Source organism: Falco biarmicus, chromosome 1 (assembly GCF_023638135.1).
Source record: "Falco biarmicus isolate bFalBia1 chromosome 1, bFalBia1.pri, whole genome shotgun sequence".
Taxonomy (NCBI): Eukaryota; Metazoa; Chordata; class Aves; order Falconiformes; family Falconidae; genus Falco; species Falco biarmicus.
This window is the reverse complement of record NC_079288.1, coordinates 51,538,030-51,557,201: the sequence shown is the minus strand read 5'-3', so window position 1 is coordinate 51,557,201 and position 19,172 is coordinate 51,538,030. Positions and strand designations below refer to the sequence as shown.

The following is a 19,172-nucleotide window of genomic DNA, read 5'->3' as shown; positions in this document are numbered from 1 at the left end:
TTTGCTGGTATTACTTATGTTTACCTACTGAGACAGTTTGCCTGTGTGATAAACATTTTCTTTCAGAATCTGCCTTCTGTTAAGTGTGCTGGTGTAAATCAGCAGGGCTGACTCAGGCCCCATACACTTCTAATGCCTGAATTAATTCTCTGTGTTCTCTCTCCACGCTGATATTCAGACACTGAGGCATGTCGTTTATTTCCATTCTTCCACATACCTAAGGATCTTTTGCCCATTCCAAGGCTTATGTTTATTTTTCTGTGCAGAACAGTGCTATTTATCGGCTTTGAAATGTTGTTAATTGAAGGTTTAGTTCTCAGCCTCAGTAGTCATTTTTTTTTTGTTTTATTTTTTTAGTAAGAGACTGAGCTAACAGTAGTGCTGTGCCTCCTGATCTACTAACCGCTAACCTAGTAAAGCTAGGGAGAATGAGAGAGAGGCAGGCTACCCAGTTTTTCCAGTAGCATGCTTGACGGGTTGCAGACAAATACCCTAAGTTGGAGGCAACTTGCTAGCCAGTGCCATTGAATGCAACAGATCAACACAACACTCAATACAGAGAGGGCCGAGTGAACTGTCTGATGCTGCTCACATCCCTCTAATCCATATGTGCTACTTATGCAACCAACAGCCAGCCTGAGGGTGTTGGAGCTGGCCTGTGCTCCAGAGGTGTGGGGCATGCAGGCCCCAGAGCTGGGACTGCCCCTCTGTACGCCCCTTGTCAGGCTTGGGGATGTTCGTATTGAACCCAGAAAGGAATAAAAAGGCCTTCCTCCTCCTTCCTCCCTGTTCATCTGCCCCCAACATAAGAAAGAAACTTGATTATCAGGAGGAAGATGCTGCCTCCAGATTCGTAAGAGTTCTTCCCTGCCAGTCCCACTCCTGGGAGTGCTCGGAGCTCTTCTGCCCCTTGCAAACCAGCACCCTGCCCTGCTTGGAGGGAGGATGAGAAAGTTTTAGGAAGCTCACTCCAATGAAAGTCAACTGCAGACAAAATAAAAGACCGTTCATTTTAAAATCTCCTCCCTGTCTTAAGCTGTATTCCCTTCCTTCCTATTTCTGTTGCAGAAAAGGAGACTGTACAAAGCTCCCTAGGGGGTTACACTGTTGATTTTTGTGTGGCGGCTGTTCAGATGCTTTGGTGATTAGCAGCAGCAAAAAGCCTTGAGGAAGATAGGCATCAGAATCAGTTAAAGCTTCACCTTGTAAGAGCTTTATAATCTAAAGTTAGACAAAAGAGCTAATGGAAAGACAGTCATAGGATGTGGGTCAGACAGTACTGAATACAAAGACAGGTGATGGTCAGGTTGGTTCTGCCGAGTACTCTGTTTTCTAAGCCTGCTGTAACAAAACACTGAAGAAATAAACCCTGACTTCCTCACAGCTAGTACCTGGTTGGACAGACCTTTGCTTTTACCACATGAGTTACTAGCTGTTAGGTCTTCCCTTCTCCTGCACTATCGGTACTAAGATTTTCAGCTTAGCTTGGGTCTGAAAGAAACCAGAAATAAACACTGGCAGTTTGTAACACTGTCACACGGGGGAGGGAGCATGACCACAGCTAGGGAGAGTAGAGTCAGGGGCAGAGCAGTGTAAGGAGGGCTTGGGGTGGGCATTACAGCACTAGTCTGTCTTCTCTGTGCCACACAGCCCTGGCACCTTCATCCCTTCTCAGCTCTGTGGTAACTTCTCCTCAGCAAGGTTGCTGGGAGGAGGGGTGGAGAGCAAGGTTAGGTTGTTCAAAAGATGAAGAACTGCGGCCTTGGACAGGAAATTAGGAGGAATAGCGAAGCCAGGTCAGCTTTTGTGATACCTGTAGTTTAGCTACCCTGAGAAAGACTCCTTACGTTGCAGTATCCAGTCATTGCACCTCTTTTCTCTTTTTGTGCGTCATAAACATTGCCTCTGAGGCCCCAGCCACAAGAACAAGGGTGGGAAAGCTCATGTTGTGCCTTATAATGGTAGACGTGATTACAGGCACAGACTGTTGCCTCTGTGGGTCATTTTGTGCTGTGGACATACCTAAACCGGTCATTTAAACAACCTGTCTCATACAGCCCCATTACAAGACATCCCACAGCTTGGGTGCTGCTTCATCTGGCACCTGCGACAGGAGATGTAATGATGTATGGGAGCACTTGCATTACCAGTTTCAGGGTTAATGCTGCTAACCCATCATCCTCAGGAGATTCTGTTCAGGCCCCCTCTGACTAACAGCGATCACAAGCACATGCATTATAGAGTGGAGCATCTGCTGCAAGCTTCATGGTTCTCAAATCTTTTTCCTTTTCAGGTTACCAAAAACGAACGACAGGTGATGAAGCCTTTGTATGACAGGTATCGCTTGGTCAAGCAGATCCTCTCCAGAGCGAACACCATCCCTATCATTGTGAGTAGAGTGTTGTTTTCGGGGCTATTTCTTCAGTTTTGGGCTGAGGAAACAGCAATCACCACACTTTGCATACAACACAGTCACTAAGGCCAAGTCCCAGCCTCCCTTATCACTCAAAGACCAAGCAAATGAGTCAATCTATGACACACCGTTTACTGAAGTCGCGCAAAGCTGGTCAGGGGCCTCTAGCTGCCCACCCATGAGCCATGGGGCACATCTCACCTTGTGTTGTTTCTTCTCTTTCCATTGAGCTGCTGCTGTTACTTCATCATCTTGTGTTTGGCTACAGCCTCACTTCCCTTTTCTTACCAATCCTCTGAGCTGTAGGTCTTCCATGCTGCTTGGTTACATAGGCTGGTATGTGAGGAACACAGACTTGTGTGGGTCCCGCAGGAGATACCAGTCTCCTTGGCTGAGAGAAAGGGCCAACAGTCTCCTAACGCTTTGTGTGTATTAAATAAATCCTGCAAGTGGCGGACCTCTTTTGAGGTGGTGCTTTGGCAAGGAGGCACTGCCACCAGCCAGGAATCCAGTGCACCCATCTAGGGAGTAAATGCACTATCTCTAATTTTAGACAACTTGTGTAGGCCACTTTCTAAAAATTATTTGATCTAAAAAACCCACACAGAACACTTTTAGCCTGTCTGTGGAAAGAGAATTGTTTTATCATGGTTCCTGTTTACTCTGTCATGTATGATCCTTCACTTTTTTTGCTGTTCCCAAGCAGCGCTTATGTCCTGGCCACTTCTTGTAGAGGGGCAGTGAAGTGAATGGGCTGGCACAGCATTGCTCAGTTCAGTCACACTGGGAAGTGGCATTGTTTTCTGTAAATAGTGGGAGATGGTCCTGCATTTAAAACAAAACAAAAAGCTGATCCTCCTTGAATATGCAGAGTACTCCCCAAAATGTGTGCTGTGAAGATGGTGCTGGCAATCAAGAAGGAAGAAACTGTGTAGCTGTGCATGGGCAGTTTAATGCAAAGCTCTGAAAAGAGAGAGGTCAGATCCCATTTAGATGTGAAACTGAAATTGTATGGTGGCTAGCAGAGGAGAGACAAGACTGGCTTTCCCCAGCCCCTTAAGTGAGAACAGCGAGAGACTCATGCAGAGGCGGGACACATTTGAAAATCCATCTCTACCATCGTTAGACAATTCAGTGGGAAATCAGGGTCCTGGAAACCAAGCCTGGGAAGCCTAGCTGGGCTTGTACTGTAGCTCTGGAGAGCCAGCCAGATGTGGGGTGTGTGTATGGGCCGTGGGCTGGGGACTATTTTCTTGCAGCCTTTCCTTTGTAGTTCCTGCCCAGCTAGTATTCCAGCATCCAAGTTTTTTTTCTTAAAAGTGTTTGGCAGCGATGTCCCTTCCTAAGCAATGTCCAGTGTCCTGAGAGAAAACAGCCCAAGGTTCAGGGGGTTTGCCAGGCATGTTTAAGAAGTAGATTTCTCCTGATGGTCCAGCAATGAGCTGAGAGTGAATGTATGGGTGAGAATGAGCTGAGAGCAGGTGGTGGAGGAGAAAGGGGTTCATAATGTAACATACTTGTTAACACCTGTCACAGGGTTCCCCCTCCAGCAAGCGGAGAAGCCCTTTGCTGCAGCCAATTATCGAGGGCGAAACAGCTTCCTTCTTCAAGGAGATAAAGGTGAAGACCTCCAGCTGCTAACTAATTGCTCAGTTTGCATCAATTTTCCCCTTATACCAATGAAAAAGAATGATTGATTTATTTTTTTCCATCAGTGTTGATTTTTTCGCAGTGTCCTCCTGAAAAATCAGTAGCTGCTTTAAGCCTCGCCAGTTCTGATCAAATTCTTCCCTTGTAGATAAGAGTACAGTATTTCCCTGGCTTTGCTTTCTTTCCCATCCTTCTCCTTCCCCCTCCACCTGCACATAATTTATTTTGCTTTAAAAAAAAGAAATCACAATTACCTTTGTACCTTGCTTTTTTCTTCCTTTCCTCCTTTCTTTTTAATGACACTAACTTGTTTTGCGGTAGTTTTTCTCACTCCAAAGCTCTGTGGCTTGCACACAGCACCGTGGCAGGAATGAGCTCTCACAAAACTAACACTCGCACGTGGAGCCAACTGGGGCACCTGTGGATCCTTTACCTGCTCCCATTCACATGCTTATTTTATCCAGGGCTCTTTGGTCACCACCTTGTGAAGGGTATTTCTAACCAAGTTACGTGAGGACGGAAGTAAGAACAACTTGGTTCTGCTAGTTAACGCTTGGTTAGATTTGGATGGGAGGATTATTGTTTGTCGCGCTGCTGCGGGGTGGTCATTCTTGATGCTGAAGACAGCTGTGATATCGGGCCGCCTTCCCCTGAGAAGTTGTCCAACAGTTGACCGGGACATGCAGTGTGGAGCTGGGTGGCCCTGGCTTTCTTTTGTTACCTTTGCGATTTAACGGGGAAAAAGTGCTTCAGCACACTTGGGTCACTTATCCGTTAAATCAGCCAGAGTTTGGTTAACGGTGTGAATACTGCAGACCTAGATATCCAAGGTGATTTGATTATTAGGCAGTTACAGTAGATTGCATATTAATGGGACTGTTCAAGGCACGTGTTCATTAAAACCAGATCGCAGAATGAAGGTGTTAAGCTGCTGGTTGGAGGCTAGTTAATCGTCACTGAGCAACCAGTATTTTCTAGATAACTGCTGGATCAAATCTGCAATAGTGGTCTGGTGTGGGTAGTTTGGTTTGGGTTCGTTTCTTTCTTTTAGTGTGTCCTCTTATTTTTCACCTATGCTTGCACCCAGAGTCAGAACTTAGAGCTGTCAGTTACGGTGATCTCTGCTGCGCAGCATGGCTGGTGCTGTGCCGGGCAGCATCACACCAGCTCAGCAGTGACCTGCGGGGAATGCAAACCCTGGCGGGTTTCTGACTGAAGATCGGGGTGACAGCCTGAAGCCTGTGAACACTTCGATGCCTATTAACACTGAAGTAGGGCCCTGTGAAGCTGCATGTGGCAGCTTTGCACTGGACCACATTCAGAACTAAAGGGAGGAAATTGCCAAAAGGCTCCGAAACGTGCCCCCTGCATAGGTCCGCTATGGGCAGAGCACTGCCTGCCTTGACAGGCCCTGTCACTCTTGGGTTTTCGGGGGTTTGGTGTTGTGGTTTCTTGGTTTGGTTTGGTTTTCTAAGCATTTGGGAGAGCTGGATAAAACCTTGGAATTGATTTGAGGTGAAGCCTTACCAAACATTTGGATATGATATCTTGAATATTGTCTGTGTTGAAAAAACGATTGCAAAGTTTGCTTTTTGGAAGTGCCGATGATGAGATGCTCTGGAGATTCTATATTTGTAACTCTGGAAAATTCAGATGCTTCATGACTGCGTAAAGATCCAAGTAGGTGCAAGCCAAATAGATCTGGTCAGTGAAGATCATTCTGGTTTGCAGTGTAAATGCCAGTGCAGGTTTAAAATAAGATTCCCGTGTGAGACTTGTTTAAAGCAAAGGCCTTAGATGGCCATTTCCATTCGAGTTCTTACTAAGAATACTTGTAATTCACTCCTTTGTTTTAAACAGCAAAATGCTTTAAGAGGTCTTGTGACATCCAGATTTAGTGTTTTGGCACTGAGGTCAAGACAAGTGAAATTTCTACACGTTCTTTTCCTCCCATGGGCTTCCGTTGGCAGGAGGTTTGTCCTGAGCTCTGGGCCAGAATAATCCTTGCTGGCAGGGGCAGTGCACTGGGGCCTTGGCGTGGAGCAAGTGAGATGGGCTCGTGGGCATCTGTGGGGAACACACCTTGCATATGTCCTCGGAAGCGGTTTGTCACAACGCTTAGGAAAATTGTCCCTTCCCTTTCTTTCCAGAAGCAACTTGGGTCTTCCAGGAAAGGGCACGGGAGCTCCTCCTTTGGTGCCAGAGAGATTCCTCTACAATAAAGCGCACCGCTTTTACTGCTTAGATTGACTTCGCAAATCCTCCTCCACGCCACAGCAGGATTGGCGTTCTCCTGCCTCAGCCCTGGTTGCCCTTACCCGGCAGGGCAGGGCGGCATGCTTGGGGACCGGTAAATGGCACCGAGCGATGGTCTCCCCTCCCCCACCCAGCATGAAGTTGTTTGCAGGGTTTAAGGACAGTACCTGACTGCTGGTTTAGGCCTTCTGTTTAAACTATATAATTTACATCTGGAGAAATGGTTTTGTCTAATTGTATGCTAAATATTGCTTTAACTTTTGCAAGTTCACTGCAGATTTTCCTGAGATGTATTCCAATTTATCTGTATCTTTTATTATTATTACTCAAAACTTCTCCTCAGCTCACCTTTTTTTCATCCTCAAGCCTCCACCTTAGTTGTAATTCTCAGCCTGTGGCTTTGCAGTGCATTTTCATGGCCTAGAGCTTTAACAAAAGAAGAATACTCTGGGCAAACTCTGATTTCATGTAAATGTACAGGTTCATAAATCTTTGACTTTGAGGATCTAATGGGACTATGCCAGGTCCTAGTGTTACTTTCTCCCTTTTTGCTCGAAATATGGGAGCAGTCGCGTAGGAATAATTGAACTACTCACAAGGAATCGCGTGAAAAAAAGTAAAGAAAATGGCTTTTTTTGATCCCAGTGCAACAATGTATTTTTGCATACACTTGAAGACTTTGGTGATACTAGACCTCAAAAGCCTTCAAAGAATTGCATGTGCTTAAATCCTTCCTGGCTAGAGTTACGTGCTTGTTAAGATAGATATATATACACACATACATATTTAAGAGGCTTACTGTCCATGCTGGCATTTATTACCTTCCTCTCATGCTTATGCCTCATGCCTTATATTAAGGTTGAAAACTGCCTTCTAGAAATGTCTCTGTAAGTAAGAGAAAACTGGGCGCCGTTCCCTGATAATCCAAATGATTTCTGGACAGTGTCACAGGACAAGTGATACTGTGAATTAGCAAGCACAGCAGACACTTTCAAATCTTGTGCCTCTAAATTTTGCAAAAAAAAATTTGAAACAACCCAATGATCAGTGTACTTCAGGGAAATTGCACTGGGCAGAGTTTCTACTCCAGTTTTAGTGTATTCCAACTAAATGGTGCAGAGCTGACGTTGGGAACATGTTAGCAACAGCAGTCCTTTTACAGTCAATCATATCCCACATCTGGGCCACTGAAAGACATCTGAGCTCATCGCTATCGCTGCGCAAGTGTTTGAGGTCTGGAATTCAGCCGTTACAGCGAGCTGTTGAGCTGCATCTATTGAGGGAATGTTTCACATTTTAACCTGGCAATCTGTATGCTGCCAGGTGTATTTGTAGGGAAACCTAGAGGATGGCTGGTATGCTTTAGACAGTATGCATAATGACTGGAAGTGTTTTTATTTACATCAGGATACATAAACAAAGCGACACGTTGCTAAGAACTCCAGGGTTTTTTTCCACCTGGTTTTGTTGCCCTGGGTCTCCTTAACTGGTCTTGAGCTGGTGGTTGCAGTTTCTCTGACATGCTTTGGGTACAGGGTGGCTTACTGATGGTCTTCTGGTGTCCCGTATTGCTTGGCAATTAAAGTGCTTGCTCTGCCTATCCACCTCTTTTTGTACTTGTTCCCCAGTGCATGTGGTGAAAGGAGGTGCCTGTTTCTAAGAAGGAAAGCAGTAACCTGTTCTGTTACGGGGGTGCTCTGTCCCTCTCTGTAGGAGGAAGAGGAGGGGTCAGAGGAGGACAGCAACGTGAAGGCAGATCTCACAATTACCATGAAAACAGATTTCAACGTGCGTAGCTTCTTGGATCAACTAGAAGATGATGCTGACGGCTTTGTTTCCCCGGTGGATGATAAGATGCCATCTAGGAGCAATCAGGATATGGGGCTTTCAAATCTCCATGAAGCATCCATGTATGTTGAATTCACAGACAACTTCAAAAAGTTATTTCTTGCTAAGATAGCATTTTATTTGTCAGAGAAGTGTCTAGAATTTTTTTCCCCCATTTATGATCTGAGTTGGACGGTTTTGAGCTTTATTTTTAAATGCAGTAGACCCTCATATGAAGGTTGGGGAAGAAACTGCCTTGTCATGATACTGATATTGGACTTCTGCATCTTTGGATTCTAGCACTAAATAGTAGCTGCGCTTCACCAGTGGCAAGGCTTTATCATGAAAACAACCCTGTACTCTACAAGGCTTTTCAGCTTTTGGAGAGATCAAGTTGAACTAGCTTTGCTAGTTTCTAGCAGCTGGGTCTGATGCAAACGCATGTAGGTGGTAGCCTTAAGCTGTCACCATTGAATCTTGGTCTTGTAAAAGTCACCAAAACTAGACCCATCTTCAGCATAACTCTTTCATAGGAGTTAGTGGTGAATTGTGAAATGCACACTTGATCTCCTTAGAGGCTTCAGCTTAAGTGTATGGTCGTTTTGCTGAACAAAATTCAGAGAGTTTTTTGTTGCAAGTAACATCAGGTTGCTAGAGCTGCTTGCAGGAGCAGCTCCATTGCTTGGCATAGGTACAACCATACATTGTGGAGTTACTGTATATTTCCTGCTCTAATTGTGTACACGTGTATAATCTTGTTTATATTTGAACCCAACAGCCCTGAACTGTTAGAACAGCTCCAAGAAGTCAGGGAAGAGAAAAAGCGAATCAGGAAAAAATTGAGAGACTTTGAAGATAATTTTTTCCGACAAAATGGAAGGTAATAATTTCTCAGCTGTCTCCCTGTCCTTCAGCTATTTTTAATGTTTGGCATCCACAAAGACCTCCAGATACAGAAAGACACCTGAATTCACTATTATGTATTTCTTCATCATCATCAATGTTTTACCCACATTCATTACAGTTGCCCATTAAAATTAGGTTCTTCTCTGCCCCCTGCCCCCCAGAGAACTTCAGGGACAACAGCCTCTTTGAAAATTTTATCTTAGGACAAGCAGTGGAAAGCAAAAGTACAGATTGTGAAAATCTCGCTGCCTCTAGCACAGCTGCCAGGAATGGTGGAATAGGTTCTCGGTGATAGAATAATTTGGTTTTTTCCTAACGATATATGTTTAGATTTCTGTCCTATTCTTGCTTGTCTATGAAGTATTCAGACACCAGTTTAACAAGTATTTCTGCTTCAGTGAAGCTGAGTTTATTGTTTTCAGAAAATGTCCCGCATTAATAAGCTGAGGGAATGTTTTAATATATTTATACTCCTAAGTTACCGTGTTAGTTTCTTGCCACCAGCTATCATCCTTAGAGGTTCTTGTAAAATCACTGAAAACTTTCATGTAAGCTAAGACCAACCTGATCAAACAGCACCTTCCTTTTCACAAGTGTCCCTGTTGATGTAAGTGATGTGGTGCCAAGCCCGGAGCAGCTGTATTTTATGTTGCCCATGCTAGCAGGCTGACATTCAGATGTCTCCTGAAACGTGCAGAGGTTGGCAATTTCAGAGAATCAGGGCATGCTTCAAATAAGGTTTTGCGTTTGGAACCACAGAATTGAGTTCAGCCTCGATATGCAAACGTCCCATGCTTTGTTAGAGCAGTTTGTTTGCCCCTCTTTTATTCCTTTTTGGGAGGGGAGGGAAGTTTGGTCTCATTCCCTGATGAGGAGCGGAGGAGAGGAGCTACTTTGTAGGTCTTGTTGAGGGACAGAGGGAGGTTGCTGAGGCAAGACTGTTACAGAAATCCTCATGATCTGCTTTCACTCCCACTAGGAACGTGCAGAAGGAAGACCGCACTCCTATGGCTGAAGAATACAATGAATACAAGCAGATTAAGGCCAAGCTGAGGCTGCTGGAGGTCCTGATCAGTAAAAGAGATATTAGCTCCAAGATCATGTAAAGGAAGAGATTGTTTTTGCCAGCAAACAAAGAGGAGAGAGCACCAAATGGACAAACGCATGAAGCGGATGCAGCAGAAGCCTGGCTGGGGAGAGCTGAGGAGCTCCCTGGGAACTGATGGGCCATTCCCAGAGATGGGAGGGGGAGGAAAGGTGGCTTTCCATCACTCCCTACCCTTGCTGTTGTCCAGTCTTTTTTTCCAGGCCTGATGCCCAAAATGGAGTTTGCCAGTGCAGGAGGCATGACACTGCACTCAGTGGCTGCACTGAAGGGATCCTTCTGTTTTGATTTGCTTACAGATCCTGTAATATTTAGAATATCAAAACCAGCCATGCTATTCTTTTTTTTCCCAGGATATCGTAGCAAGAGGCAAAGCAGGTTGAATACTGATTAAATCATCAAATAGCTTCTACTTTAGTTTCACAGACAAGTGCCCTGACTGATCTGATGTGAAGGCACAGGTCAGATAGCACCAAGACTGTTCTCTTGTAGCTACAGTAAAGGTTTGCTCAGACTTTTGACCTGGCTGTTTGGAGTCCAACATCTTCTGTTGCTCTAGAGAAATGCTGTAAGAATCTCCTCGTCATCACCCAGAGGTGGTGTGAGTTACGGTTTTGCCCAGGCTCGAGTTGGACTTTCTTCCCACTTTTTTGATGGCAGATTCGACTGAAATAGAAGAAAGTACCTACATCTCTTTAGGATAGCAAAGAAAACGAGCCATACAGAAAGGTTCTTGCCGACTTGTTCTGCTTGGAAGGTAATACTGTAACATTATGACCACGGGTGGGCAACTGGGAAGAAAAGAGGTTTTAAAAGCTTTAAGTCAGAATCCCTTGGGATTTTGGTTGGCCGATTGGTTAAATATCTGGTGTCAAGTATGTGGAAGATACCTGGAAGACCCACCCTGTTAGTACATGTGCTTCATCACCCGACACAAACGTAAGATCTAAGCTGAACCGTCCGTGTGAGTGTCATACATACTTGCTAGCCTAAATTTTATTATTTTATGTCCACTATCAGACGATGTGGGCAGCAGCAATGACACTGCGATGGTGGCAACAGGGGATGGTCTTTTCCCGGTGTATTTAGGTAGTGTACCAGCAGAGGATACTGCAAGGGAACGGAAAGCCTAGAGCCGTGCTCTGCCTATGGAAAGGGCCTGTGTGTTAGGTGCGGGTTTTGACAATTCATTGTTTTTGAACTTGTTCATGACTTTCAGAAAAGATTCAGGTGCTCATGCCAAACGTGCTGCCTGAAGGAGTGAAAGGCAGCAAGTTCAGGGACGTACCAAGTAGCTGAGGGCCTGCAGCTCCGCAGTCCCAGGCCCCCTGGACTCGCTCTCCCGCTCCGGAGGCTTGCACGCACGACCCGCTCAGCCCCGAGCCAGGGCTCAATCCTGCTGCCCCAGGGAGAGCATTTCTGTACCGCCTTGCTTTCGCGTTGGTCCCTGGGGAGCTAACGGGCAGAAGCCAGGTGGCTGAGATCAAATGCGGTGCCAGTCGTCATAGCCAGGCCTCGCAGAGGTTGTGCCAGAGGACTCGCAGAACTTCACCCCTTTCCTTCTTTATACGGGCAAGTGGGCTCACAAATAGATGTATTTGGGTTGTGGTGCTTAGACTTACCCCCTTGCACTTGCTGTATGTGCTGTGTTAATTCTTGCCAGCACCGATGCTGGTTTGGTCTCTCCAGGATCCCATAAACGCTTCACAAGGCAACCTTCTCCCAGTGGGTCTGCGCGTGCCCATTGCTGGTCTGGATGGGTAAAGCAGTGATGTGCGTTAGTGAAAGCACTTGCGCCGGGGACTCCCACGTTGTTTGGTTTTTGGTTTTCTTTTTACTGATTGCAAATTGCCTGTTTTATAGAAGATCAGTGAAGACTGAATTTAGGGCTTGGCTTTTCAGAGGTGCTTTAGTTCCCATCACTTGAGAGATGTGGGGCTTTGCCTCGGCAAAACTGATCCTTTAAGTGTGTTAACTGAGCTGACAAATGGGCTCAAAAACTGCTTTTTGAAGATGTTTGACTGGAAGGGAAGCCTGACCAGGGTAAACCCATCCGAACACAAGGCAGCCCGGGAAATCAGAGCTGTACGGGCTCTTCCTCTGAGTCCACAGTCGGCTCTCCCGAGTCATTCTAAGCAGCTAAGGCAAACTGGCTGGGATGTCACTCTACGAGTAGAAGTGTGGGATGAGAAAGGATGTTGGATTGCCAGAAAGTCCTTGGCGCTGGGCTCAGTTTTCTGTTGTTCATGCCCAGTTCAGCAAAGCAAAAACAGGTGGTGAGCACGTGCCTCAACCTTTGAGATTTTGCTGAATCACAATGGACTGAAGCTTGGGTGCTTTGCTGAATCCGAGCATCTTTATCTGGACAGGAGAAGCAGTTTCTGCCCTTTTTCATAGTCACACATTTTTCCAGTGAGCCAAGGCTTCCCAGGAGTATGTTTTCTCTGCTTATTTTTAAAAGCCTGTTTGCACTGTGTACTGATAAATTATCTTGTTTGCTGGGTTTTGCCCCTGACAAATCTTGATAAATGATAAGTAGGGAACAGTCCATTTTATTTTTAAACTGATGAGATTGTAGCATTTTCTGATGCTTAGTTACCGCTGTTTACATGGTATATTGCTAGAATTTCAGATAGTTTATATGAAATGTAAGTACAATTATGCACTTTAGAGAGTTTCTATTTTTGAACTTTGAGAGCTAAAAGTAACAAAACCTGTTAACTGAGATTGTACATTAAAAGAAAAAAAAAAAAAACAAACCACACCTAGCTATCTCTATTCTTAAACTGTTCTTTTCAAGTTTTTCCCTGTGGCAAGAAGAAAAAAAAAATAATCATCATCTGCTTTGTTGCAAAGGGAACTGCTAGGAAAGATAATCGTAGAGAAGAAGTGATTTTTTTAAATTCCAGTCGTGGAAGGATACGTATAAATGCTCAACTTTCTGTCCTGGGTTTGCAGATGCTGCAACTCCCCTCTCCCAAGCCTGCACAGGAGCAGGGCTCCAAGACCTGAGCACTAAAATGTTGTCTTTGTATCTCCCACAGCTGATCTGACTTCCCACTAACCACAAATAGCCAGAAATGACGTTTGCCCCACCACACTCCTAAGTCAATCCAAGCAACATCTCTGTGTTTTGTTTGATGAGTTGTCTATGCCAACATCAATGTCTATTGACTGGAGAAGATTAAATACAAGACTGTTTTTTAAAAGGTGTGAAGTACTGTACAAAAATGTACTTTATGTGATATAAATAAGCTGGTTAGTATAAGACAACCTCTTTCCCTGTCACCAGAACAAACTGTCTGCTGTAGGACGGCAGTACGGTCTGTTGGGCTTCCCATTTACCGGGGCCATTTCAGACACGCGTGTCTGTGTTACCACACCGTAAATCATCACCCCTTGTTTACATGAGGAATGGCTTGCAGACAAAATAAGATTGCAAGACTTAAAGACAGAGGAAGACTTGCCATCCTTACAAGTTGCATTTGGTTTTACTCTGTTTACTCTCGAGTAAACAGTCAAATAACGGATGTTTATGTTAAAGGCAGTGAAATTAAAGCATCTTACCTTTTAATCATTCTGCTAAGACCTCAGTTGTTATTCCTGGTATGTGCAAGTTTCAGAGGGTAAGCGCTGCCAGACGTCCTCCAGCCCAAGGTGCTTCCCAAGTCCTCTTTGGAGACGTTTGCAAATGCGTGATTCAGCGGTGCTGGAAATGAGCTGCCAAGGTGAGAGCCAGGCTGTAGCCCCCAGCTGTCCCCACCGTGCCCAGAGGTGAAGCTTGTCCTGTTTGTGGGGCTGGGCCATGCCAGCCACTGGCCCAGTGCTGGGCTTGAAGTGGTGGCTGCTTCAGGTGGCTACTTCAGTGGCCCTTGCTGGCTGGCGGCAACCACGCAGAGCAAGCTGCCAGAGGCTGGGCCCCCCGCCCGAGTCTTGTCCTGCATCAGGCCAGCTGTGCTTGCTGCACATCCAGGGTGCGGAGCCGTACGGCTGCTTGGTTTTCAACGTCCTTTGGCTTCGCTGTTTCCTCGTCTCCTCCCGTTTCTCCTTCAGGGGGTTACTGAGGTATTGCTGCCTCTGACCATCACGGTGTCAAAGGCCCCTTGCTCGGGCTGTAAGACACACTGACTGGCTCCCAGAGTCCAATTGCGAACAGCCCACCTGCACCCCAAATGCAGAAGATTCATAGAAAAAACTTGCAACCTCGGAGCTGGGGGCAGAGCAGCGCCTCCCGCTACAGGGGGAGGCCGTCGAGTCGCGCCAGCCTGCGCACCTCCTTGCAGCACAGGGTGTTGTACACTTGCTGAACCTTGTATGTTTGGAGTGATCCCTGTGCCTGCCTCCCTTCGGATACCTGCATGCAGTGGTGAAGCATATACATATATGGATATGTATATACATCAAACATGCTATATTTACACAAATACCTTGGTATATATCAAATATTTGAATTGATCGGAGTGCGGAGGCTGGTAGAGGTGGGGTGGGTGTCTTTTTTAACATAAATGGATCAAACGTTACGTGTATATTTTATATAAAATGAGAAAATAAAACTATTTTGACTGCAGGTGTTCGGTGACAGTTTTTGTTACGTGTCAGACGCCGCTGCGGGTGTCTCAGCGCAGTACACGAGTGGCCAGGCAGCAGCGATGGCCCTGCCTTTGCCCCAGCTGCCCTGAGCTGGCAACTTTCTTTTTGGTCTCGCCAAAAAAAGGAGAGGACCTTTCGCTGCCCTGCACCTCGGGTCACACACCACACTGCCCCACGCTGAGGGGGCCAGGCGCGTGGGGCACAGGCCACCCAGGGGGCTGTGACACAGACCTCACCGCCGCCACGGCTGGCATCTGCTACTGGAGATATAAATACGTATGTACACACACTGTGCGTGTAAGTATCTATAGAAAGTATACACACTTACCTGTATAGTGTGTGTAATGTATTATTGTAGATAATGCATGTACACAACATGCAAGACGTACAGAAAATACACACTATATGATGTATCTATAGACAACTATATATAAACCTTACACAATTATATAATCCGGACCACACAGTAAAGTATATGCATTATATTGACTTTCTAGAAAGTGTATAGATAGGGTATGTGCATATACCTAATGCACATACAGATCCATCCATATATACGCACTGCAATGTGTCTCTTAACTGCGTATGTATTTACGTTTCCCACAGAGGCAGGGAAGTATTTTACTTTGTTTTTAAACAAACTTTCTGACAGAAAATTCCTTTTCACATCTGGCATTTGAGCAGCGCCACCATCTGCCACCAAACGCTCGCCTGTGCCCCGGCAGCCGTTTCCCAGCCACCCAGCTGAGTCTGGCATCAAGTCTGTTCGGTTCACGTCAGCTTGCCCATCTTGCTGATACAACACAAATACTTCGAATACGTATTTCTTTTAGTTTGGTAAGTTACTAGTAGGTATAACGGATGCAGTACCGTAAGTAACACATTACAAATGATGCTGCAAACGTACATCTAAGTGTACTTATAGATGCACACTCCCAAACATACCTGTGCACACGTGGTAGCTCATTATTAATCCTACCCAGGAGCTGCGTGTTTAGGCGCACAGCTAAGGCAAGCGAGCAGCACCCTTCCTTCGTAACTCAGGGAAGCTGAAGCCGTGAGGCCACATGATAGAAACCCTGTATTAAGCCAGTAAATTAACTATTATTTACTTAGACTAGTGATGCGCCAGAGCTGGGCCAGCACCACCAGGCCATGTCATTGCTGGCCGAGTCCCCAGGCTGCAGCTCGCAGCAGCTACAAGCGGGTGCTGAGCACCCCCTCCCCAGGCCCATTCTGGGGGGGGCTTCCCCAGGCAAACGGGGTGACGGGCCCTGGCACCGGAGGGAACATCTCAGCTGCCAGGCTTCGCCTCGGCCACACACACCCCGCAGCCGTCCACTCTCGCTCGGTCTAGCATTAGAATTCCTCTGGTATGGCTGCCACAGCTCCTGCAGACACAGGCCCCTCGTTAATTAATTATTTGCTATTAAATAATGAAGCAGCAGCTCTGAGGCGAGTCCAGCGTAGGAGGGGCATAGGGTACCACAGGGCCGCCGCAGCCTTGCCGCCTGCAGCACCCAGCTGGAGCCCTGTGCATCCCAGGGTGCTCAGACCACAGGGGACATGGGGACATTGTCCCTGGGGTCCTGCCTGCACCTGGCAGGGCTGTGGGACTGGGCAGGAGGGGCTACAGGCTGCAGAAGCCTCGGCGGCCTTCAGCGCCATGAGGAGAGGCACCAACTGCGTGTGCCTTGGTGCCTGTGAGGCGAGAGGAAAGGAGAAGAAATACGGGGGATGCGGGGATGAAGGGACAGGGATGGATAGACAGGCCTGGGCTCAGCTCCCTGTGAGCTCTTCCGCAGGGGACCTGCCCGACTTCAGCTGAGCCAGGACAGGCAGATAAAACTCCTCCTGCTCTGGCTGTGGAGACAGCAAATCCCCCGGGGCTGGGGCTACCTCCTGCCTCGCTCGCCTTTAGCCGAATCCAGGGGAAGAAGGGGAAGGGCAGCATTTGACCAAAGCGAGCAACAAGGGGATGGACTGGGGTGCTCACCAGCAGCCGGGCCAAGGCAGAGGTTCTTCCAGATGCTCAGAGGTACAGTGAGACCAGGGGGAGAGGCAGTGCCGGTGCCTGGAGCAGCCCCTCCTTTGCTTCCCGACACAAAGGCAGCCACTCAGGCAGAATTAAACATCAAATTTATTGCATAATACTGTACTATGTACACACACATCGAAAATAAACATTTGATATAATTGTATATTCGTCTTCAGTGCTGCATTAGAAAGAGGCTGGAGGGCTCTCAGTGTAGCCCACAGCCTTTCTTAAAAAAACCCAGAAGCCTAAAACCTTTTGTTATGAGGTGCAAAGTTCAATACTGTATATTGAACACGGTGCATAAATACTATGTCCTAATAACAAGTCAATGTCAAAACCACCCTAGGCTTAAAATGAGATTTACATCAAGACCTGAAAAATGGGGGAGGGGGTATCATTCAAACTTCATTTAAGGGGGGGGGGGGGGGGGGGGGCTGTCTGAGACTGGGGGAAAGGGGATAAAGGCTCTCCAATCTTACAGGATAGAATTTTTGGTAATGATTTTGCCTACTCAAGTCCTAATGTACCTTTCCAGTCTAATTCTCACACATTGGCTTTTTGCAAAATAAAGTAACCGTAATTGCAAACCCAAAGCCAATCTCCAAACAGAGGGTTATCACTCAGAAGTGGATTTCATGCTTCTTTCTTTTCTCTGACCTGATGAGACTGGAGAACTCGTACACACCTCGTACACCCCTGCACGCTCACACACACGCACGCACGCGTGACTCCTCTGGAGAAAGGCGGCAGTGGGTGAGAGCTGCCACCTCACCTTGTGTTGGAATAACAGGTCAGTTCGGATGGAAAAACGGCTCTGCAAAGCCCACCTGCCTAATTGGCAGGCTTGCCAAGACAGAAACACAACGCAAGAGAGATGCAATTTGAGAAACCCGTTATTATAGGTAGGGTTTGTCCTTCCACCAGCCCGAACACAAACCCTGCTCCAGAGGATTTTGAGGTTTTGTTAAGAAGACACTGCTTGGAAACAAAATTTGAGACAACTGAGGAAAAACAAGCCAAGCGTCCCAAATCATCACACTCTCCATGAGACATCCTGGTGCAAAGAGACAGAGCATCACTAATACACCACCCCTGGGGGTCACAAATAACATCCCTGCCCAGTACCATCCACCAAGAACCAAAGGGCACAGGGGATATTTCCATTCAAAGCAAGCAAGAACCAGCTTGCGTTTTAAAAAAGATGGAGGGGGAAAAAAGGAGGGGGGTGGGGGGGCTAGTCACAGCTTTTCAAAAAGAAGATCACTATTTCATCCTCAATTTCCACCATAGCCTAAATGCAAGGAACATCAAAATATTTAAACTGAATTAAAAGGTAACTCTGCGTGTGTGTGTAGGGGCAATAAAAAGAAACTATAAGGAACTGCCAGCCAGGAGGGCACCGATGTCAAGTTGGAGGGGAAACAACAGAAACGCCCACTGAACTTACTTTGTTCAGTAGTTGAGAAAATTCAAAGCAATAGCCTCTCCCTGCCGAAGCCCTGCAAAACGCTGGCAGCATCAAGCTGAGACTGCGTCATCTCAATCTATTATTATTATTATTATCTTTTTCCCCGAAAAATGCTCTGATCCATTCCCTTATAAAAATAAAGCCAAGCCCATCGTTTTCTTCCTCCGTACCCAAGTGTCTGTGCCTCTCCCACACCGGTGCGGTCAAGCTAAGCTGAAGCCCTCATAGTGATCGATGGCTTGCACCAGCCGGGCGCAGAGGATTTCCTTGCTGCTGTACTTGGGCAGGTCCAGGAGGTTGTAGCAGGTGTGCGCCACCGGCAGGTACTGCTCACCGCTGGCCGTGGACTGGATGACGATGCGCAGGCTGGACATGCCGTAGATGGGAATGCGGTCACTGCCCGTCAGAAACACTAGGAGAAGCAGAGGGCAGGCGGCCAGTTAGGGTGGGCAGCTTCTCCTAATGGCAAAGCCCATCCCCACCTGCACAGCGGGACCCTGCCTGGAAGGGAAACGCTGCCCAGCCCCCACGCAGGGCACCGCTGGCCTCGCTGGGGAGGTGCTGGCCATCGCGGGGCGCGCAGATGAGTAAGTAAAGCAGCCCACAGCACCCCCCTTCCCTTAAACGCCCCCTCTTATGTCCAGGCAGGATAAAAAGGAGGAAAGCCAGGGCTGCCAGGTACCCACTGCAGGGGCACCCCCCCTGCGGCCACCCCTCCCAGGCACAGCACCTCGATGCCAGGACCAGGGTTGGTTCCTCCCTGTTGCCCCCATCGTATCCGTGCTCCCCCTGCGCGTGACCCGTGTGCAGTGTCCCTGCCATGCTGGTTGGTGGAGAAGTTACCCACAAAAGCCCCTGCTGTGACCCGGGACTCCCGGGTCCCTCTCTACACAGCTGCTAACTTCAGCGTGCAAATTTC

At 47.1% G+C, this 19,172-nt stretch overlaps 2 protein-coding genes across 12 annotated transcripts in view; one reads left to right on the top strand and one right to left on the bottom strand.

Moving 5' to 3' along the window:
- FAM13A (family with sequence similarity 13 member A) overlaps positions 1-13,731 on the top strand; it is a 133,824-nt gene extending 120,093 nt beyond the window's left edge. For 8 of the 10 annotated variants that reach the window (XM_056333243.1, XM_056333237.1, XM_056333227.1 and 5 more), the window contains 5 exons: positions 2,294-2,389; positions 3,950-4,033; positions 8,033-8,229; positions 8,925-9,026; positions 10,032-13,731. In XM_056333243.1, coding sequence (XP_056189218.1) covers positions 2,294-2,389; positions 3,950-4,033; positions 8,033-8,229; positions 8,925-9,026; positions 10,032-10,158 — 606 coding nt within the window. In that variant the 3' untranslated portion in view covers positions 10,159-13,731. The remainder of the gene's footprint in view (positions 1-2,293; positions 2,390-3,949; positions 4,034-8,032; positions 8,230-8,924; positions 9,027-10,031) is intronic. The other 2 variants (XR_008820990.1, XM_056333218.1) reach the window with 2 other exon arrangements.
- A 3,138-nt stretch (positions 13,732-16,869) lies between these two features.
- The window catches only part of HERC3 (HECT and RLD domain containing E3 ubiquitin protein ligase 3), a 55,568-nt gene continuing 53,265 nt past the window's right edge, over positions 16,870-19,172 (bottom strand). For both annotated transcript variants that reach the window (XM_056332809.1, XM_056332819.1), the window contains one exon: positions 16,870-18,665. In XM_056332809.1, the coding sequence (XP_056188784.1) occupies positions 18,457-18,665 (209 nt within the window). In that variant the 3' untranslated portion in view covers positions 16,870-18,456. The remainder of the gene's footprint in view (positions 18,666-19,172) is intronic.